Below are 22,306 nucleotides of genomic sequence, written 5' to 3'. Positions count from 1 at the left end.
TATTAATCCGCAAACAAACCTTTTCCGGAGATGGGAAGGCGGTAGAACGAGAGGGCATGAAATGAGATTGAAGGGGGGCAGACTCAAGAAGAATGTCAGGAAGTATTTTTTCACGGAGAGGGTGATGGATGCTTGGAATGCCCTCCCGCGGGAGATGGTGGAGATGAAAATGGTAACGGAATTCAAACATGCGTGGGATAAACATAAAGGAATCCTGTGCAGAAGGAAGGGATCCTCAGGAGCTTAGCCTAGAATGGGTGGCAGAGCTGGTGGTTGGGAGGCGGGGCTAGTGCTGGGCAAACATATACGGTCTGTGCTGGGGCTGGTGGTTGGGAGGCGGGACTAGTGCTGGGCAGACTTATACGGTCTGTGCCGGGGCTGGTGGTTGGGCGGCGGGACTAGTGCTGGGCAGACTTATACGGTCTGTGCCAGAGCTGGTGGTTGGGAGGCGGGGTTGGTGGTTGGGAGGCGGGGATAGGGCTGGCCAGACTTATACGGTCTGTGCACTGAAGAGGACAGTACAAATAAAAAAGTAGCACATATGAATTTATCTTCTAGGGCAGACTGGATGGACCGTGCAAGGTCTTTTTCTGCCGTCATCTACTATGTTACTATGTTACTAACCCTCCTACACATGGACAAGGGCCACCTGAGAAGTAGTTGTGCCCCTTGGGCAACTTTCCTCATTAACTGATCCAGTAGCCATGGAATAGCCTTCGATGGATAGGGATCAAGCCAGGTTTGCTCCAGAGACTTACCAATTACCTAAACAAATTCACCATACTGCATGAATCACAATCAGGATTTTGATCCAATCATAGCACTGAAACAGTGCTAACTACTCTCATAACCAAATTCAAACAATTAATTGCAATGGGAAACAATGTGCTCCTCCTACAATTTGACATGTCCAGCGCACTCGACATGGTCAGCCACCAAATACTCTCAAACATCCTGGATTATTTTGGGATTGGAGGAAACGTACTTAGATGGTTTGAAGACTTCTTAACAGCAAGAAACTATCAAGTGATATCAAACTCAAAAACGTCAACACCATGGAAACCTGAATGCGGAGTACCACAAGGATCACCGCTCTCGCCGACCCTTTTCAACTTAATGATGATACCATTAGCCAAATCACTAGGCAACCAAGGACTCAAACCGTACATCTATGCAGATGATGTTATGATATACATTCTGTTCAAACAAGATATAGCCGAAATCACAAATGAAATCACACACAGTCTCCAAATAATGAACTCATGGGCGGACGCATTCCAACTAAAGCTGAACGCAGAAAAAACACAATGTCTCATCTTGTCTTCACAATATAATACAAACAAACCCAATACCATAAACACACCGGACTACACCCTCCCGGTCTCAGACAGCTTAAAAATTCTGGGAGTCACAATCGACCGAAATCTCACACTTGAAGATCATGCGAAAAATATAGCAAAAAAAATGTTCTACTCAATGCGGAAACTTAAAAGAATCAAACCTTTCTTCCCAAGGGAAGTATTCCGCAGCCTAGTACAATCAATGGTGCTAAGCCATCTAGACTACTGCAATGCCATTTATGCTGGATGTAAAGAACAAATCATTAAGAAGCTTCAAACCGCTCAAAATACAGCAGCCAGACTCATATTTGGGAAAGCGAAATACGAAAAGCGCCAAACCCCTAAGAGAGAAACTACACTGGCTCCCACTAAAAGAACGAATTGCATTCAAAGTTTGCACCCTGGTCCACAAAATCGTTCACGGGGAAGCCCCGACCTATATGTCAGACCTTATAGACTTGCCTACCAGGAATGCAAAGAGATCAGCACGCACATTCCTCAATCTCCATTACCCTAACTGCAAAGGACTAAAATATAAATCCACATACGTGACCAGTTTCTCATACATCTGCACGCAGCTATGGAACGCACTACCGAAGGCCATAAAAATAACGCAAGACCTAACTGTCTTCCGAAGGCTACTGAAAATAGTTCTGTTCAAGAAGGCATACCATAAACACCCATCTTAAACACCAAAAAATAAGACTTTACACGACAGACATAATTGAAATCTTATCACTTGGCTGATCAACCTCCTTACCACTAATGAATAAGCAAAACCACTTCAATCTCTATGTCGAATATAGTCTCTCCATAGTCGATGACCTAAAGAATGATACAACCCAATTTCGTACTCAGGAACGTTCATGTATTACCATAATTTATTCTTCCTTAACATATATATGCACATGATATATATCTATACATTGATCTGTTCACGTATGTTATGTTACATGTATGTTACCATGTATGTATGCAACTTAACACATTACCATTTGTAATTCTGTTACCGCCATTACGGCAAATGTAAGCCACATTAAGCCTGCAAATTGTTGGGAAAATGTGGGATACAAATGCTACAAATAAATAAATAAATTAATTAAATATCTTACCCTCCCCCATGAAGCCAATCAGCCAGAATTCGGAGATGAGCAGCCTGATAATATGCAAAAAAGGAAGGAACACCCATTCCCCCCTGCTCACTTAGTTGATACATCACCTCCCTTCACACCCTGGGGAGCCTCTTTTTCCAAATAAAGGAGAAAATTCTATGGTCAGGCTAGGAAATAGGAAGTGCCATAAATAAATAGAGCAACTTAGTGAGCAAAACCATTTTTACTGCATTAATGCGCTCCAACCATGAAATCGTTAACCCTTCCCATTGGTCCAATTCTGATAGCAACTCATGTAACTTCCCTGGAAAATTCACCTCATATAGGTCATTTAAACAACCTGTCAAATTGACCAAGTAAAGGATAAATCTTAACGCCCAGGAAAAGGGGAATTTAGCCTTTAATAAAGCTAGGGAGAATAACATTCAAAGCCTTAGACTTATCCATATTAATCTTGAAACCCGTCCATACTCCTGCAAAACCGAGGTCACTACAGGGAAAGAAACACTCAGGTCAGAGAGTGTTAAAAGTAGGTCATCAGCAAACAACAAGATCCGGGTCTCGATCCCCCCAAGACTCAAGCTCTTTATACCTGAATGCTCTCGAATGCTAATAGCTAAGGGCTCCACAGCCAGCGCAAACAGAAGGGGAGACAAGGGACAGCCCTGTCTTGTACCCCTAGCCAAAGAGAACGAGGAAGAGCGCTAGCCATTAACTCGAATCAAAGTACAAGGGGCTGCATATATGAGGCAAAGCCATAGAAGAAAATGCCCCGCGACCCCCACTCTTTCAAGAACCGCAATCAAAAAAGGCCAATGAACTATATCAAATGCCTTCTCAGCGTTGAGTGACAACAAACATAGAGGGGATCTTCGCAGTCCCAGCATGATACAAGAGGTGAAAGGCCCGGCATATATTATCAAAAGTTTGGCATCCAACAACAAAACCCGCCTGATCCTCCTGAATTAGGTGCGGGAGATATTGCTGTAAATGAGAGGCTAGTATCCGTGTGAAGACTTTATAGTTGACCCCCAACAACGAAATGGGGTGATAGGAATCACATAATTGGGGGTCTTTACCCAGTTCGGGTATAACTGTTATGACCGCGAGTTTCCATGGCTCAGGACGCGGCTAACCCTCGCTAAAGAAGTTAAATACCCGCAAAAGCAAAGGAGCCAGCAGCCTACCAAACACCTTATTTATTTATTTCCTACATTTGTATCCCACATTAGGGAATCATACAGCGGATGAGTTGTGCTGTGTCCATTACGTACTTTAGTTTTGTTGTGTTGCAGAGATTAGGCATTTAAGTTGAATTGGTAGGGTATGCCTTTTCAAACACGTTAGTTTTTGGTGTTTTCCAGAAGTTTAGGTGGTAGTATGTCGTTTTCAAGGCTTTTGATAATGTGTTCCACAGTTGTGTGCTTATGTAGGAAAAACTAGACGCGTAAGTTGTTTTGTATTTAAGTCCTTTGCAGCATGGGTAGTGCAGATTTAGATAAGATCGTGTTGATTTGGATGTATTTCTAATTGGTAAGTCGATCAAGTCTGTCATATAACTCGGAGCTTCTCCATAGATGATTTTGTGAACCAGGGTGCAGATTTTGAAGGCGATGCGTGCTTTGATTGGGAGCCAGTGTAGTTTTTCGCGGAGGGGTTTTGTGCTTTCAAATCACGTTTTACCAAATATAAGCCTAGCTGCAGTGTTTTGAGCAGTCTGAAGTTTCTTTAAGATTTGTTCTTTACATCCCGAATAAATTCCATTGCAGTAATCTAAGTGGCTTAGTACCATTGATTGTATCAGGTTGCGAATGTTTCCCTCGGGAAGAATTGCTTCACGCGTTTGAGTTTCCACATTGAGTGGAACATTGTCTTTGTTGTGGATGACACTTGGCTCTCTAGTGTTAAGTTACGGTCCATTGTAACGCTGAGGATTTTCAAGCTGTCTGAGATAGGAAGGGTGTGATCTGGGGAGTTGATACTTGTGGGGATGTCTGCGCTGTGTTGGGATGAGAGGATGAGACAATGAGTTTTTTCTTTATTGAGTTTTAGTTGAAATATATTTGCCCATGAATTCATGATGTTCAGGCCGAGCTTGATTTCGTTGGTGATTTCTGTCAGTTTGGTTTTGGAAGGAATGTATATTATGACATCATTTGCATATATGAAAGGGTTAGGCTATGGTTGGATAAGGACTTGGCAAGTGGGGTCATCATTAAGTTGAATAGGATCGGTGATAGTGGTGATCCTTGCGGTACTCCACAGTGCTTTCCATGGTGATGATACGTTTGAATTTGATTTTACTTGATATGTTCTTGTGGTTAGGAAGCCCTTGATCCAGTTAAGTGTGTTTCCACCAACCCGAACTTATCTAGTAATCTTATTAATATATTATGGTTTACCATGTCGAATGCACTAGACATCTTGAATTGGAGGAGAAGGATGTTTTTGCCTGTTGCTATTTCCTGCTTGAATTTGGCTAGAAGACTGAGTAATACTGTTTCCATGCTGTGGAGGGGGCAAAAGCCTGACTGTGATTCGTGTAATATTGAGAATTTGTTTATGTAGTCTGTAGGTTGTTTGGTTACCATGTTTTCCCATCAGTTTGACCACCAATGGGATAGATGCTACTGGACGGTAGTTAGTGATTTCATTTGTTTTTTTTCTTGGTATCTTTTGGTATTGGGGTGAGTAGGATATTGCCATTTTCCTTATGGAAGAGGCCTTGCTGAAGCATGTAATTTAGGTGGGATGTGAGGTCGGCTATGAAGCGGTCAGGGGTGGATTTCATTAGGTAGCTGGGACAGGTATCTAGTTTACAGTGAGTGTTGGAAAACCTACTAATCGCCTGGGTAACTGTTTCGACGGTAAGGAGGGTGAAGTTTAACCAGGTCCAATCTGCCTGGTATTCTCCAATGGTTGGGTCCAATTCATTAAGCAAGTTTTCAATGTCAGTGTTGTTCTGAGGTAGCGTGTTGCGTAGGTTTACAATTTTTTCATTGAAGTACTTCGCAAGTTTATCTGTAGATGGGATGTCTGTATTCGTGGTAGTGACCAAGTTGGTATCTAGGTGTTTGTTCACGAGTTGGTATAATTTCTTCATGTCTTTGTAATCTGTCCCTATTTTGGTTTTATAGTATGATCTTTTGGCCTGTCTTATTGCGTATTTTTATTTTCTTTGTATTTGTTTCCACGAGTGTATGTTCATCTTTTGTTTTATTCCATGTTCGTTCAAGTTTCCTGATTTGTGTTTTTAACTTTTTCAGTTTATCGTTGAACCATGGTGTTGAGTTATGCTTGCGTGGGGTTCTTGTTCGTAAGGGCGCAATTTCGTCTAGTATGCTTTTGCATCTTTTGTCCCATTCTATAAGGTAGTATATGTAGTCTGTTTGTGTTGCCCATTCATTATTGTATATTAGTTGCCAGAATGTTTTTGTGTCTACTTGACCTCTTGTGCTGTAGGATGTGTGTTCTAGTATTCGTTGTATACCCTTCTTCCGCCAATGTAGGGATAAGTTTAGTTTGTAGTGGTCGGTCCAGGGTGTCTCTGTTCATTTCGTATTTGTTATTGTTAGGTTCTGGTCTGTTGAGAGTTTGTGTGAGATGAGATCAAGTGTGTGCCCTTTGATGTGGGTTGCTTGCATTTGTGGCCATTTGAGATCACATGAACGGAGTAATTCCTTACATTCTCGTGCGTTGATAGAGTTCTACTTAAGAGCATCCAGAACCTCTCTCCCACATTTTCCTAAGTCATTGGTACCCACATGCACCAAGATAGCCAGATCCTCCCCAGCACTATCTAAAATCCTATCTAGGTGACGCGTGAGGTCCACCATCTTCACACCAGGTACCAGGCTTTCTAACATTATATGTTGTAAATTGCATTGTACTGGATTTTATGTTTTAATAAATACGTTATGTTGTTAATTATGTATTTATATTTATGCTTTCTAATATTTTATGTATTTATGGTTCATTTATACCCCACATTTTCCCACAAATGCAGGCACAATGTGGCTTACATGAATTACAAATGTAGAGAGGTACAACATATTAATTTTACAGCAGAATAAGGAGAGAACACTAACAGCAATTAGGGTGACTAAACAGCAGAATTACTAATGGAGTAAGTTTTTTCAAAAAGGAACGTTTTCAACATCTTCTTGAAAAGGTGATGATCAGATTGAGATTTTAGGCTCAGAGGTAAAGCATTCCAAGTCTTCGGGCTGGATTAGTGAAAAGTAGAGGCAAAAAGAAGCTTGTATTTGACACCCCGGCAAGACGGATAATGAAGTTGGAGATAGGTGTGGGCTGTGTTGATGGCATTTCTAGGTGGGAGGTCTGTGGGAGGTCTTTTAAAGGAATCATGTATTCCGGAGCTAGACCGTAAATTATTTTATGCGTTAAGGTGCAGAGCTTGAAAGCAATTCGCTCTCTTATTGGGAGCCAGTGTAGATTGAGACGTAGAGGCTGCGCGGGAACCATGCGGGATTCGCCCAGGATGAGTCTTGCAGCAGTGTTCTGGGCAGTCTGGAACTTTCTCAGTAGTTGCCCCTGGCAGCCCGCGTAAATCCCGCTGCAGTAGTCAAGGTGAGATAGAACTAACCAGTGAACGAGTGTGCGGAAGAGCTCTCTGGTGAGACAAAACCTAATGCGCCGCAGTCTCCACATTGCGTAGAACATCCGCTTGGTGACCGCTCGCACTTGCAAATCCAGTTGCAAGTAAGGGTCCAGCTCAACACCTAGAAGTCTTAGGCTCTTTGAAATAGGGAGAGTCTGGTCTTAAAGGACAAGCAAGCTTGATGAAAATCTGGTATGGATGGACGAGAGCACCAGACACTGAATTTTATCTTTGCTTAATTTAAACTGAAATACCTCAGCCCAATGATCCATGATGGAAAAACTCGCTTCAATTAGATCTTTGATTTTATCTAATGAGGAATGGAAGGGAATAGAGATGGTTATATCATCTGCGTAGATAAATGGATTCAAGCCTAGTTTTGCTAGTGCTGTTGCAAGGGGAAACAGCATGATGTTGAATAGCGTTGGTGAAAGAGGCGAACCTTGGGGGACCCCACAAGTAGCTTTCCAGGGCGCAGAATGATCTGGAGTGCCTTTGACCTGGTATGTTCTTGTTGACAGAAAGCCCTGAAACCAATGCAACACGTTTCCTCCGATGCCTAAGGTGTCCAGTAGATGTAGTAAGATGTTGTGGTCCACCATGTCGAACGCACTGGACGTATCGAACTCATCAGTAATACTTTTCTTCCAGTAGAAATTTCCCGTTTAAAATCAGACAGGGCCGTAACCAGAACCGTTTCAGTACTAAAATGAGCGCGGAAACTTGACTGAGAGTAGTGCAGAATATCAAAAGTCTCTAGGAATACATTTAACTGAGTGTTCACCAAGCTTTCCATCACTTTGACAATCAGTGGAATGGACGCCACTGGTCGATAGTTAGAGATGTCGTCGGCTTTGATCTTTGGATTCTTAGGAATGGGTGTGAGAAGAATTCTGCCGTGCTCTGGGGGGAAGATGCCATGGTTCAACATGTGATTAATATAGCAAGTCAAGTCTACACTGAAGCGCTGTGGGGCCACTTTCAAAAGGTGACTAGGCCAAGCATCCAGGCCACAAAACTTATTGGAGAACTTCAGGAGTGCTTTAGAAACGTGATCTACAGGAACGCTGTAAAAGGCAGACCATGTGCGATCGGCTGGACAGGAAGCAGAGCTTGAATATAAAGAGTATAAGAAGTCATCCATATCTGCTGGGGAACTAGTTAGTGTGGATCTAAGAACTTGTATTTTGTCCTTGAAATAAGTAGCAAGCTGGTCCGCCGATGGTAGATCGTCCTGAATGGTCTCCAGCTTTCTAATATTTTATGTATTATACCTATCTATTTTTTGTACATCAGAGCATTATCAGTTATTTATTATTATTAATGTTAAATATATATATATATATATATATATTATATATATATATAGTATATGTATACGCTACATTTATACATATATTAGTTTATTTTGTTTGACATGTTTTCAATTTTACTTCTAATTTTGTGTTTTTATATTTGTAATTTTATCATTTATAATTTTGTAGCCCCTGACGCAGACCCTTTGGGCGAAACACGGCCTGTGTCGGGCATTGCACTAGGTTGAAACTCCTCAATAAAGACTTGTTTGTATTTACCTCTGATCTGCTTTGTTTATTTCCTCACTGGAATTTGCAGATCGGCTGCCTTGTTGTTTTTTGGCTCTACATGGGTAAGTGCATATTTTATAAAGTAGGGACCTAATATTCGGAAGCACTTAAATGGATAGCAGAACCTGCTAGCCAGATAAAAGTGTTGCTGACTAGGATAATACACCTATTTTCAGCAGCACTCTCTCTATAGTGCCACTTTAAATCATTACGAACCACCCCAGCAATATATAGATATTACCAGGGCAGTACGGGGGTGGACGGAAGGCGGAGCTGGAAGTTATCCAGTTAGTGGTAATACTCTACTAACTGTATAATTATCTGGCTCTCATAACTTTATCTGGTTAGCTATCTAGGTAGTGAGCTCAACATCTGCTATCTGGATAGCAATGCCAGCCACTGTTTTATCAGAGTGTTCAAGGCTAGCCACTATCCAGCTACCAGTGTTGAATATATGGATTTGATTTTGGCTACCACGGTTAGCAATTTAAAAATCATGCTAATTGTGGCAGCTGAATATTGAGCTGTTCATGTGTACCTTGCAATGCTACCCTGAGGAATGACTATGCATGGGCTAGGGTCTTGTCAGCATGCAAGTTTCAAGTTTTATTAGACTTGATAGACTGCCCAATTAGGCCCCTTCTGGGAAGTTTACAATATTACTAACATTTTACACTGGAGATATGAAAGGAAATGCATCAAAAATAGGAAAGGAAGTAGCTCAGATCACCGCCATCCGGCCCACCACCTGGCACCTAGGCGGTGAGCCATGTATCAAATGCATCCTTGAATAGAAAAGTTTTAAGGCTTAATTTAAATCTCAAATGAGATTCTTCTAAATGAATGGATGGAGAAAGTGCATTCCAGAGTGTGTGGCCAGTTACGCTGAAGATTCATGAATGGATGAAATCAAAGCAAATGCTGTGGAAGAAAGGTATGACAAGTAAATTTGAGTGAGTAGAGCATAGGGTTCCAGTGGAATGTAAGGGATTAGTAACTGAGATAGCTATATGTAGGTGCCGAAGGTGTGAATTTTGTGGACTACTGAAAGCAGCTTAAAGGATATTGTGAGTAAAGGCTAGCTAGTGTTCGTCACAAAGACGACAATATGACAAAGAAAAGGCTAGTCATATTACTTTGATCCAGTGATCAGTTTCACTGCTGAATTTTGTACAATCTGAAGACACCTGATATCTTGTGCTCAAGTGCCCTGTAGTGCCCAGCTGTGACCTATTTAAAACAGAGAGGCTGTGAAGGACGCCGCAGCCATTTTTTCTCTTTGTGTGAAGGAACATACACAGTAATGGTAGGACCCAAAAAAAAGGTTTGTTTTTTTTATAACGATATGCTCTGATGGACTTTTGTTTTATTTTTATATGTTATTGTACTTTTCTCTTCAGCATGCCTCTTCCCTGAAGAAGAATTTTCGAAACCTGGCCAAGTCGGCGGAGGTTGGAGCTGGGAGGAAAAGTGCTGCTGTAACGCATTGAAAAGCTAAGTCTTAGTAGATAAATTATAATGAAATATGGACTTCAGAAGCATATTGGTGCTATAGTTATGAGAAGTTATAAAGAAATTGTGAAAAGAAATATAAATAAGAACGGTTTTTGTAGAAAAATAAAAAATCACGGGTTGATCAATGACGATGCAAGCACCACCATAAAAAACTATTGAGGCTTAGTCCCTGGATGGTGGAAGTACTTGAAACTCTGAAGATCCCCGTTTGATAGTAGTTGATTATGAATTAACTCATTGTGGTAATACCTTGTGAAACTGTGAAAGGAAAGAGTGTTTGGGATAATTTGGGTATATTTACGATTGATTCCCCACACTAGAAAATTATAGGTCCATTTAAATAGATTGTACTAAGGAATTGCAGTAATCAAATCATGTTATAACAAAGGAATTTGTGAGGATGTGAAGAGCTGGCTTATTAAATAAATGTCGAACGGAATAGATCTGTAGAGTATAGAAGCAACGTTTAATGGTATTGGAAATATTTAGTTGAAAGCTCATGGCACTGTCTAGAATAATGCCTAAGATTTTTATGGATGAGGTAAAGGTTACTGGAGTCCCCGCTAAGGTAATAAGAATTGTGGGGGTTAGGGCATCCCCTGTGTCCTATAAGTAGTCCTCTTGTTTTGTCAGAATTCAATTTAAGTCTATTAAGTGGAAGCCATTGACCTATGGTCAGGTGGTGACTGCGGTCATCAATTTCCTGTTTGTAGCAATCTAAATTTGCCTATACTTGAATGTCATCCATATAGACGAATGGGATTAGACCTAGTGATTGAAGAAGTGTGAGAAGGGGTGACCAGAAGACATTGAGGAGTGCTGGGGCAAGTGTGGATCTCTGTGGAAACCCAGAAGGAAGAGAGTAGGAGGAGGAGTTATTCCACTGAGAAGCATTTCTTCTGTCAGAGAGATAGGACTGAAACCAGTTGTGGACTGTGTTAGCAATACCTATTTCCTATAGTTTATTTAAAAGGAGACCATGGTCAACCAGATGAAATGCTGAGGAGAGATCAAGATACAGAAGAACTGGTGTTCTGTCTTGGTCTAATGCCTGGTAAATGAAGGTTGTGACATCTAAGAGGGCTGTTTCAGTACTGTGCGATTTCCTGAAGCCAGTCTGGTTGGGATGAGGAGCGTTGGTTTTGTCTATATAGTCCTCCAATTGATTAAGTATGATGTGTTCTGCACATTTTGATATGTATGGAATTTGAGCTATTGGGTAGTAGTTTGAGGTCTGGATTGTAGATAATTTGGGGTGTACCTTGCAATGCTACCCTGAGGAATGCTTATATATGGGATACGGTCTTGTCAGCATTCATACTTGTACAAGCACATACACCTGTGCAATTTTACAATAGCTATTTTGTGTGTGTAAAACATGCTTTACATGTAGAAAATACTTTATAAAATGACTCTCATATAGGGGGAGGAGCCAAGATGGTGGCGGCAGAGAAGCTGTGTTCTTGAGTGCATCATTATGGTGAAGAAGAAGGGTAAAATGAGGGTTTTCCCCTCTGAATCCTCATTTCAACCCTCTCTTGCTCCAGTTGGGCCTATGGATACATTTGTTATTTGAGGGAGTCCATCGTCTCCTGAACTTGGGGGGTGGGGGGGGGGGGGGGAGAAGAGGATTGCTGTCTGTTCAGACACTGACCTCAGGTGGGTCGGCTTCGGCTCCAATATCTCACTCACCCCGGATCTGCAATCTCCCCCACCGCAACCAGGCCTGTTGAGCTCCTCGATGGATGTCCATCATATATTGTTGGATTTTTCTGCTGACAGTGGGAAGGATTCCAGAATGAATTTTGAGGCGTTTTGTTCACCTCTGGGACATCCAGTCCCAGTGGGAGCATCGAGAAGAAGTGGGACTACAATGGAGTCTAGACTGGAGTTTGCTACTGCGGAAAGCAGTGTTTCTTCACTAGTTTTTCCTATTCATATCTAGAGACCTCCAACTTTCACTTTGGAATCCATTTGGACTGCAGTCTCAGATTTGGGTAAGGCCCTATTCTGGTCAGTTTGCTCTTATGAATGCCAGTGTCTAGCTCAATTCGACTAATATTGAACTTCTTCATAAGGATTTTAATCAGTCTGTACAGATTTTGGGAATTTATGGTGAACAGCTTAAGAATTCACAAGTGTTAACTACTACTTCAGTAAAGTAGAATTCTCTATTAAAAAGGAAAATTGAATTTCTTGAAAACACTGTTAGATTTCCAAATTTGCAATTGATAAACTTTCCTAAGCTTCCCTTTGTTTCTGCAAGGGATGTGTTTCAGCGCTACCTAAGAGAAGTTCTTTGGTTTCAAAAGAGTCTATGCCTCCATTAACTCATATATATTATCTTTCTTTGACTTAAAAAGTACTCAGTACAACCTTGCTCAGGCTTGGGCTTGGCTCCAGATACAGAGGCTTAATTGCTTAATGATTCAGAGATTTTGGAGGCTTTGGATACAGAACTTACAACTCAGGCTACATTGATTGTTTCAACTGGCTTTGCCATCTGATTGAGAGTGGCTTCTACGAATTTTCTTTGAGGATAGAGAAACCCCTTTCCTGGGCTGTCAGGTTAGAATGTTTCCTGACCAAGGAGACCCAGAAAAGGAGAAAAAAAACGTTCTTTTACTTAAGCCAATGGTGCTTCTGATAGGAGCTCTCTTTTCTTGAAATATCAATGTAAATGTATTAAGTGGAAATCAGTGACGTGTTTTTTGAACCGTCTCAGCTCTCTGACTTTGAGTGACAAAAGACTGGAATCTAGTTCTCCAATTAGATTAGCTTCCAATGACTTGCAGTAATTAGTCTTTTTTCTCTGGAGTGAGCTACTCTACTATCTGTTTTTTGCTGAAATAAGATTACATATATTACATATAGTTAGCTTTTTGCATAAATAAGATTTCTATATTACATATAGTTAGGATCAATTTGTATAAAAACATCTTCCATACTAAGAAAGTCTGTTTAATGTGCAAGTGAAGCCCAACAAGCTAGGAAGGATTTAAGATACTGGTGCCCAACCGATGACCTGAGACAGGTGAGCATAGGGATTAAGAGTGCCATGGTGGTGGTTCTTTGAAAACACAAGAGAAGTCTCAGAAATGTTGCTGAAGTGCTAGCACCGCTGTTACCACACATGAGACAGATTCACCTCAGTATCTCTGACCATGGGCCATAGGCTCACTTAGTACTTGATTATGATTCCTTGATATCAGCTCCATCATTGGAGCCAGACCTCTGAAGTCAGCTGAGGCAGCAAGAGGGAAAAAATCAAATAATTTGCCAAAGGGACTGAATTGCTGGGGGGTGGGAGCAGAGAAGAGGATGAAATCACATATATGCACTGGACAGAGGTCTGCTAAAGGGGTGATTCAGATAACTACAAGTCAAGGATAGAGAAAGCATGGCATCTGCATCATTATTGTCTAAGGGCAACAGAAAAGATTCATCAGGTATTTCTCCCATTATTGACACAGGTAGTTAAAATTGCCACAGAGCCTAGTGCCATCACACCCTATAGCAGGCCCTGTTCTCAGAGAAAACATAAAATTACTACAACAGCATTTTTGCAGGCCCAGTAGTAGCAAATCAAAATCTTATTCTTGAGAACCCCCCAACAAAGTTCTTGAAAAGCAACGTACGTTAAAAGTTTTTCTGTTTGTTATTGTGCTTCTAACATTCTGCTAATCAGTGATGTTGCCAGTACACCATGATTTGACAAAGTTTGAAAGATTAAATCATTAAGTTTGAAAGACAAAATCATTTAGAGTTTACTATAACTTGTTTTATTGTATGATCTTACCTTTTATCCCACGAATTCATCCCCAGGATGTTGAGCAGTAATCTGGCATAGTAAAATGCTGACTGAGGCTTTTGAGGCACTGGTTCCTCCTGTCCCATAGCTCTCATATTGAGGTAATTAAAATGTTTTTCTACAAATACTCTTTCCTCTGCATTCTGTTTCAAGATAGCATTGATAACATCAGTTTCTAGTTTTTCTGAGAGGCAGCATGGAGGAGGGGCAGGGATATTGAGTGGGACCCCAGTCCTTTGCAAGCACTCTGGACCAGTGGTGCCCACATACTGCAGCAGACAATCAAGTGCATCCTCCTCATCTGTGAGTGTGTCCCAAGTTGGAAGTATCTCTCGGGTTCTTCTCTTTGGCATAGGGGTAGTCCCATCAATTACAGAGACCTCCTCTTCACAGCCATTTACAACTGAAGTATCTTCCAGGTTTTCATGAGGTGCTAGCAAGGAAAGCATGAGAGAGGTCCGTTTTGGTTGTCCACTGAGAAGCGGTGGTCCATACAAGATGGAAGATTCCCAAGAATATTTTCCAGAGAGATCACGCATAATAATCCTAACCACTGAATTAGCTGATGTTAGTCCAGCAAGTTTCTCCCCTCCAGGTGCTTTCTCTTCTGCTCGGATCTGCAAGCAGGACACTAAGGTAGTGTGGTTGAGCACAAAGAACTGGAGATTAGGGTTCTCAAAAAGCTCAGGAGAAAGATCAGGACTCTCACTGTACGGGTTATCATGGTTTTCACAAAGCTGGCTGGTTAACATGGCAGGATCGCCACTCATTGGATAGTGGCCCAAATGGTTTACAAGGTGGGTTATCACAGTGCGAGCTGCAATTGAAATGAGCCCTTGCTGCATGTGAGTTTTCACTGCAAAAGAACAAAATATCAACACCATAATAAATACCAGTAACTGCCTTGATCAAAAAGAATTATTGCATTTTACACACTTATCACAATATTTATTTCAACTTCAAGACTTAAAAGAGCTATATTTGTGGCATGAAAGTAATAAATTTTGATATGTTTACCAACAAAATTATGAAATCATTTTTTTTAGATATAACACAAATCTACATCCTCTACATATTTCACCGGTGACATCAATTTGTTTCTTTGTCTTTTTTTCTCAGGAATGAGAGAGTTTGCTCTAAGCAGGACAGTGTCATTCATTCAGTCAAAACAAAATCCAAAACAAAACACACTGGTTTGATCCAAGCAATCTAAAGGTTTAACAGTCATTAATGCTAATATATCTACTGCTGCTTTTTTTTTTTTTTTAATATATCATGAAACTACCAGTCTCCAAAAACAGATTCAGGTGTCCTTTTAAATGAAGCAATGAAGCAATTAATGCACAAATTAGCATGCACTATTATCACATTAGCTGAGAGTGTGCGCTAATTTGTGTATTAATTACATGCTGTGTTAGGAGGAATAGAAGTGGAGAATGAGCATGGACTGCACATTGCAGAGTGCGCAAAATACTTACCGCTAACTGAAGTTGTAACAGGTGCTCTTGCTGTTAATTGTTTATTAGTCTTAACATGTGTAAAAGAATTTTTCAGTGCAGTAACTGCAAAGGGCATGCTGGGAATGCTCCCTGCCCCCAACAATTGCTGCACAGCCTTAGAACGTATTGTATGTTACAATTTGCTATTAAAGTGAGGTAAGTGCAAAAACGTAACATTTTATTAAAGGCCCCTTAATTTTTAGCCTCGCTAATGACATCTGGAAAGTGTTTTTATTTTCAGGGGGGAGAGAGGAAATGTGGTTGGTAGGAAAAAGAGCTTGTCTATTTCTTTCTCAACTCCTCTTCTCTTACTCCTGCAGAAATGAAACTGCTGGTCCCAGCATTACAGAGACATTTTTTTTTAAAGTTAGTTATTTACTGAAATTTAAAAGTTTACATTCAAGGATCCTTGAAAAAAAAGAGACAAATGAGCACTGGTTTATATATTAAGTAAATTAATTGATTAGGAAATAATCCAAAAAGATAAAAGAAAAAACAATAAGAACTGAGATAAAACATGGTCTGTTGAGTCCTCTCCAAGAGGAGAACCCAGGAACAGTGGCTCCCAAACTCCCCAGCCAGTCAAGTTTTCAGGATATTGACTACAAAAATCAGTCAAAACGTAGACAGATGAAGAGTCACAAAGACATAATCAGAAACCATCCAACCCTATGTCAAAATAATTATTTGTAGGAAATATCTTAAAAATCTACATTTCAGAAGAGTTTTTAAGTTAGTCACCTGTAGCAGGTGTTATCTGAGTACAGTAGGACACATGGTTCACACATGTGGGTGATGCCCCTGACACAACCCCGGTGCGAATGCTACCCAGTGTTCCAAAAACGTCTAGAAGCATTTAGTGGACCCACACCATGAATGCGCGAGTGTTTTCCTGCCTGCTTGAGTTGCACGGGACCTGCAGTTGGATAAAAGCATAAATGCAACTCCTAGGGGAGCTGGGAGGGTATATAAGAACATATGTCCTACTGTCCTTGGAGAACACCTGCTACAGGTAAGTAACTTCGCTTTCTCCAAGGACAAGCAGGGCAATTAGTTCCCATGTGTGGGAATCCCTAGCTACCAGGCTTACCAAAAACAACAAACAAAAGTCAACAGGGACTTGCAAGGTCAACTAGAACTAACAACAAATAAACAGGCCTGTTGTGAAGGTGCGGCCTGGAACATAAAAGAATAGGCCTAGGAGAGTGGACATCAAACAAATTCTGCAGAACTGTCTAACCAAACTTGTTTTTGTGTCAGGTATTCTGCTCAAGGCAGTAATGAGATCTCAATGCGTGGACTGAAGACCATGTAGCAGCTTTGTAAATCTCTTCAATGGAGGCTGACTGCAAATGGGCTACTGACGCAGCCATGGCTCTGACATTGTGAGCCATGACATGACCTACCAGAATCAGCCCAGCCTGGAAATAAGTGAAAGAGATTCAGTCTGCTAGCCATGACTGGATAGTGCGTTTATCAATTGCTGTCCCCATATTGTTTGGGTAAAAAAAAAAAACCAAAAAGCTGAGTGGGACAGTCTATGGGCTTTAGTCCACTCCGGACAGAAGACCAAGGATCACTTGCAGTCCTAATTGTGCAGTGCACTCTTGCCAGGATAGGCATGAAGTTTTTGGAAAAATGTTGGAAAGACTAGTGACACCACCTTAGGAAGGAACTTAGCATGGGTGTGGATAGCTACTCTGTTATAATGAAACCTTGTGTAGGTGGATAAGCTACTAGGGCCTGCAGCTCACTCATTCTGTGAGCTGAAGTGACCACCATCAAAAATAAGACCTCCCAGGTCAGGTACTTCAGATAACAGGAATCAAGTGACTCAAAAGGGGCTTTCATCAGCAGGGTGAAGACAACATTGAGGTCCCATGACACAGTAGGAGGTTTGATGGAAGGCTTTGTCAACAGTTAATTAGAGGCAGTACTGAGATGGGCTTGCCTCCTACATGACTAAAAAGGTTATGTACAGAACCTGAAGATTTTAACATACAGTCCAGGATTTTGGCCAGATTTACCAATAGAAGCTATCCTACATGTAGTATAAAAGAAGGATACTGTAGGGTCAAGACTCAAGGGAAGAATTGCTTAAGACTGAGCAAATTAAGAAATCACCACCTGAATTGGTGTGGACGATTAGGTTCTCTTTTCTGTCATGTGATATACATAATATTATACTCAAATATTGGAATACTAGTAAAAAAAGGCCCGTTTCTGACACAAATGAAATGGGCGCTAGCAAGGTTTTCCTCAGAGTGAGTCTGAGTGCGAGTGTGTCTGTGAGAGTGACTGTGTGTGAGAGAGAGAGAGTGAGTCTGGGTGCGAGTGTGTCTGTGAGAGAGAGAGTGTGTGTGTGAGAATGAGAGTGTGTGCAAGTGCATATGTGAGAGAGAGACAGAGTGTGTTTCACACAGATTCAGTGTGTGCAAGAGAGAGTGTGTGTGTGAGACGCAGACTCTCTGTGAGACTGAGTGTATGAGACCAAGAGAGTGTGTGTGAGTGACTGTGTTACACAGAGAGAGTGAATGTGATACAGTGTGAGACAGAGTGTGTGAGAGACAGTGTGTGAGAGTGAGAAAAAGAGAATGCCTCTGCCATGCATTCAGCTTCAGAATGTTGGAGGTGCGTGTTATTATATAGGATATTTATTTATTTATAGCATTTGTATCCCACATTTTCCCACCTATTTGCAGGCTCAATGTGGCTTACAGTGACATCCATGTTTTCAGAATATAAAACCTGTGGTTGCCTATTCTCGAAATTTAAATGTAAAGAATTTCTTAGTACCCTCAGTTTTACCATCACGTCACATGCTTCCTATGTGGAACAGTGGGCATGGTCCTTGTGGCTCTAAACATTGCTCCATATGTAAACACTCTCTTTGAATATCCACCTTTATTCATCCAACTTCTGGTAGAGAATATAGACTTATTTATTTGGATTTTGCTCACACCTTTTCAGTAGTAGCTCAAGGTTTGTTACATTCAGGTACTTCATTTTAACACCACATGCAATTCTAGTTTTGCCATATGTATTGTTATATGCCCATGTAAATTCAAATACATTAGAAAACTAAGAAAATATAAGAACAAGAATTGTGGAGCATAGGATCTGCATCAATAGACAAGTTAGATCAACACCACTGGTAGAACACTGGATTAAGAAACAGAATACAATTAATGATCTTCATTTGTTTTGTCTTTAGAATATTTAGACAAAGTTGGAGAGGTGGTGACCTTAACAAAGCTCTGCAGAGGATAGAACAGCAGTTGATTTATGAATTGGATACCGTAATTCCATAGGGTTTAAATCAGCAGGTTGAAAGGATTCATTTTCTGTGTTACATTCACAGTATTCTGTATTTGATTTTTATTTTTTTTAAACTTTTGTTCTATAAGGTTGAAATATAAGCATAGTTGTGCATCATAGTAAGTCTTATGTTTTTATGTTCTGTTTGCTATACACATATGCTTTTATTAAAGAAGCTTGCATAGTGAAGATAAGGTTTTCTTTATCAAACTACTGTAGGAGAACATTTATGATATAGCGAATGCTACATACCTGTAGAAGGTATTCTCTGAGGACAGCAGGCTGATCGTTCTCACCAATGGGTGACGTCCACGACAGCCCCTCCAATCGGAGATCTTCACTAGCAACAGCGTTTGCTAGCCCTCGCATGCGCATGCACCGTGTGCATGCGCGACCGTCTACCCGCCCGAGCGCGCTCGTGTTTGTCAGTCCAGGACATAGTAAAGATGTAGACAAGGGAAGACACAACTCCAAAGGGGAGGCGGGCGGCTTGGTGAGAACAATCAGCCTGCTGTCCTCGGAGAATATCTTCTACAGGTATGTAGCATTCGCTTTCTCTGAGGACAAGCAGGCTCAAAACAACAAAGAGGGTCAATTGGGCCTCACAACGGCGAGGACATAACTGAGATTGACCTAAACTTATCCAACTGAGAGTGCAGCCTGGAACAGAATAAAAATGAGCCTTAGGGGGGTGGAGTTGGATTCTAAACCACGAACAGATTCTGCAGCACCAACTGCCCAAACCGACTGTCGCGTCGGGTATCCTGCTGAAGGCAGTAATGAGATGTGAATGTGTGGGCGGAAGACCACGTCGCAGCCTTGCAAATCTCTTCAATAGTGGCTCACTTCAAGTGGACAACTGATGCCGCCATGGCTCTAACACTATGAGCCGTGACATGACCCTCAAGAGTCAGCCCAGTCCGGGCGTAAGCGAAGGAAATGCAATCTGCTAGCCAACTGGATATGGTGTGTTTCCCAACAGCCACTCCCCTTCTGTTGGGATCAAAAGAAACAAACAATTGGGGCTGTGTCCGCTCCAAATAGAAGGCCAATGCTCGTTTGCAGTCCAATGTGTGCAGCTGGCGTTCAGCAGGGCAGGTATGAGGACGGGGAAAGAATGTTGGCAAGACAATTGACTGGTTCAGATGGAACTCTTGACACCACCTTCGGCAAGAACCTAGGGTGAGTACGAAGGACTACTCTGTTATGATAAAATTTGGTATAAGGAGCATGAGCTACCAAGGCTTGAAGCTCACTGACTCTGCGAGCTGAAGTAACTGCCACCAAGAAAATGACCTTCCAGGTCAAGTACTTCAGATGGCATGAATTCAGTGGCTCAAAAGGAGGTTTCATCAGCTGGGTGAGAACGACATTGAGATCCCATGAAACCTCCTACAGTGTCATGGGGGGCTTTGACAAAAACAAACCTCTCATGAAACGAACTAAAGGCTGTCCTGAGATCGGCTTACCTTCCACACAGTAATGGTATGCACTAATCGCACTAAGATGAACTCTTACAGAGTTAGTCTTAAGACCAGACTCAGACAAGTACAGAAGGTATTCAAGCAGGGTATGTGTAGGACAAGAGCGAGGATCTAGGGCCTTGCTGTCACACCAGACGGCAAACCTCCGCCATAGAAAGAAGTAACTCTTTTTAGTGGAATCTTTCCTGGAAGCAAGCAAGACCCGGGAGACACCCTCGGAGAGACCTAAGGAGGCAAAATCTATGCTCTCAACATCCAGGCCGTGAGAGCCAGAGACCGGAGGTTGGGATGCAGAAACGCCCCCTCGTTCTGAGTAATGAGGGTCGGAAAACACTCCAATCTCCACAGTTCTTCGGAGGACACTCCAGAAGAAGAGGGAACCAGATCTGACGCGGCCAGAAAGGAGCGATCAGAATCATCGTGCCTCGGTCTTGCCTGAGTTTCAGCAAAGTCTTCCCCACCAAAGGTATGGGAGGATAAGCATACAGGAGGCCTTCCCCCCAATCCAGGAGAAAGGCATCCGACGCTAGTCTGCCGTGGGCCTGAAGTCTGGAACAGAACTGAGGGACCTTGTGGTTGGCTCGGGTAGCAAAGAGATCCACCAAGGGGGTGCCCCACGCTTGGAAGATCTCGTGTACCATTTTGGAATTGAGCGACCACTCGTGAGGTTGCATGATCCTGCTCAACCTGTCGGCCAGACTGTTGTTTACGCCTGCCAGATATGTGGCCTGAAGACACATGCTGTATCGGCGAGCCCAAAGCCACATTCTGACAGCCTCCTGACATAGAGGGCGAGATCCAGTGCACCCCTGCTTGTTGATGTAATACATGGCAACCTGGTTGTCTGTCTGAACTTGAATAATTTGGTGGGACAGCCGATCCCTGAAAGCCCTTAGAGCATTCCAGCTGTAGACCTTGTTCCTGGAGGGACTAACTCCCTTGGGTGTGAAGCTCATCGACATGAGCTCCCCATCCCAGGAGAGACGCATCTGTCGTCAGCACTTTTTGCGGCTGAGGAATTTGGAAGGGACGTCCCAGAGTCAAATTGGACAGAATTGTCCACCACTGCAGGATTGAAGAAAACTGGTGGGCAGCTGGACTATATCCTCTAGATGCCGAGCAGCTTGGTACCACTGGGAAGCTAGGATCCATTGAGCTGATCTCATGTGAAGACGGGCCATGGAAGTCACATGACATCTGCCGAGCTGTGATCTTCTGAGACGCCCACACCCAGGAAACGAGGGACAGAAGATTGTCGGCCCTCGCTTCCGGAAGGTAGGCCCGAGCTGTCTGAGAATCTAGCAGAGCTCCTATGAATTCGAGTTTTTGAACTGGAAGAAGGTGGGACTTTGGATAATTTATCACAAACCCTAGTAGCTCCAGGAGTCGAATAGTCATCTGCATGGACTGTAGAGCTCCTGCCTCCAAGGTGTTCTTCACCAGCCAATCGTCGAGGTAAGGGAACACGTGCACTCCCAGTCTGCGTAGAGACGCCACTACGACAGCCAGGCATTTTGTGAACACCCTGGACGCAGAGGCGAGACCAAAGGGTAGCACACAATACTGAAAGTGCTGTGTTCCCAGACGGAATCAAAGATACTGTCTGTGAGCTGGCAGTATCGGGATATGAGTGTAAGCATCCTTTAAGTCCAGCGAGCATAGCCAATCGTTTTCCTGAATCATGGGGAGAAGGGTGCCCAGGGAAAGCATCTTGAACTTTTCTCGGGCCAGATATTTGTTCAGGGCCCTTAGGTCTAGGATGGGACGCATCCCCCCTGTTTTCTTTTCCACAAGGAAGAACCTGGAATACAATCCCAGCCCTTCTTGCCCCGGTGGCACGGGCTTGACCGCATTGGCGCTGAGAAGGGCGGAGAGTTCCTCTGCAAGTACCTGCTTGTGCTGGAAGCTGAAGCACTGAGCTCCCGGTGGGCAATTTGGAGGCCTTGTGACGAAATTGAGGGAGTATCCTAGCCGGACTATTTGAAGAACCCACTGGTCGGAGGTTATGAGAGGCCACCTT

The 22,306-nt window shown here is 42.4% G+C and overlaps 1 protein-coding gene across 2 annotated transcripts in view; it reads right to left on the bottom strand.

Moving 5' to 3' along the window:
* RALGAPA1 (Ral GTPase activating protein catalytic alpha subunit 1) overlaps positions 1-22,306 on the bottom strand; it is an 882,008-nt gene that overhangs the window by 339,755 nt on the left and 519,947 nt on the right. For both annotated transcript variants that reach the window (XM_030214290.1, XM_030214291.1), the window contains exon 33: positions 13,974-14,841. In XM_030214290.1, coding sequence (XP_030070150.1) covers positions 13,974-14,841 — 868 coding nt within the window. The remainder of the gene's footprint in view (positions 1-13,973; positions 14,842-22,306) is intronic.

The sequence above is a fragment of the Microcaecilia unicolor genome, chromosome 9, assembly GCF_901765095.1.
Source record: "Microcaecilia unicolor chromosome 9, aMicUni1.1, whole genome shotgun sequence".
NCBI classification, from domain to species: domain Eukaryota; kingdom Metazoa; phylum Chordata; class Amphibia; order Gymnophiona; family Siphonopidae; genus Microcaecilia; species Microcaecilia unicolor.
The sequence above is the reverse complement of the archived record's forward strand: the minus strand, read 5'-3'. Positions and strand labels throughout refer to the sequence as shown.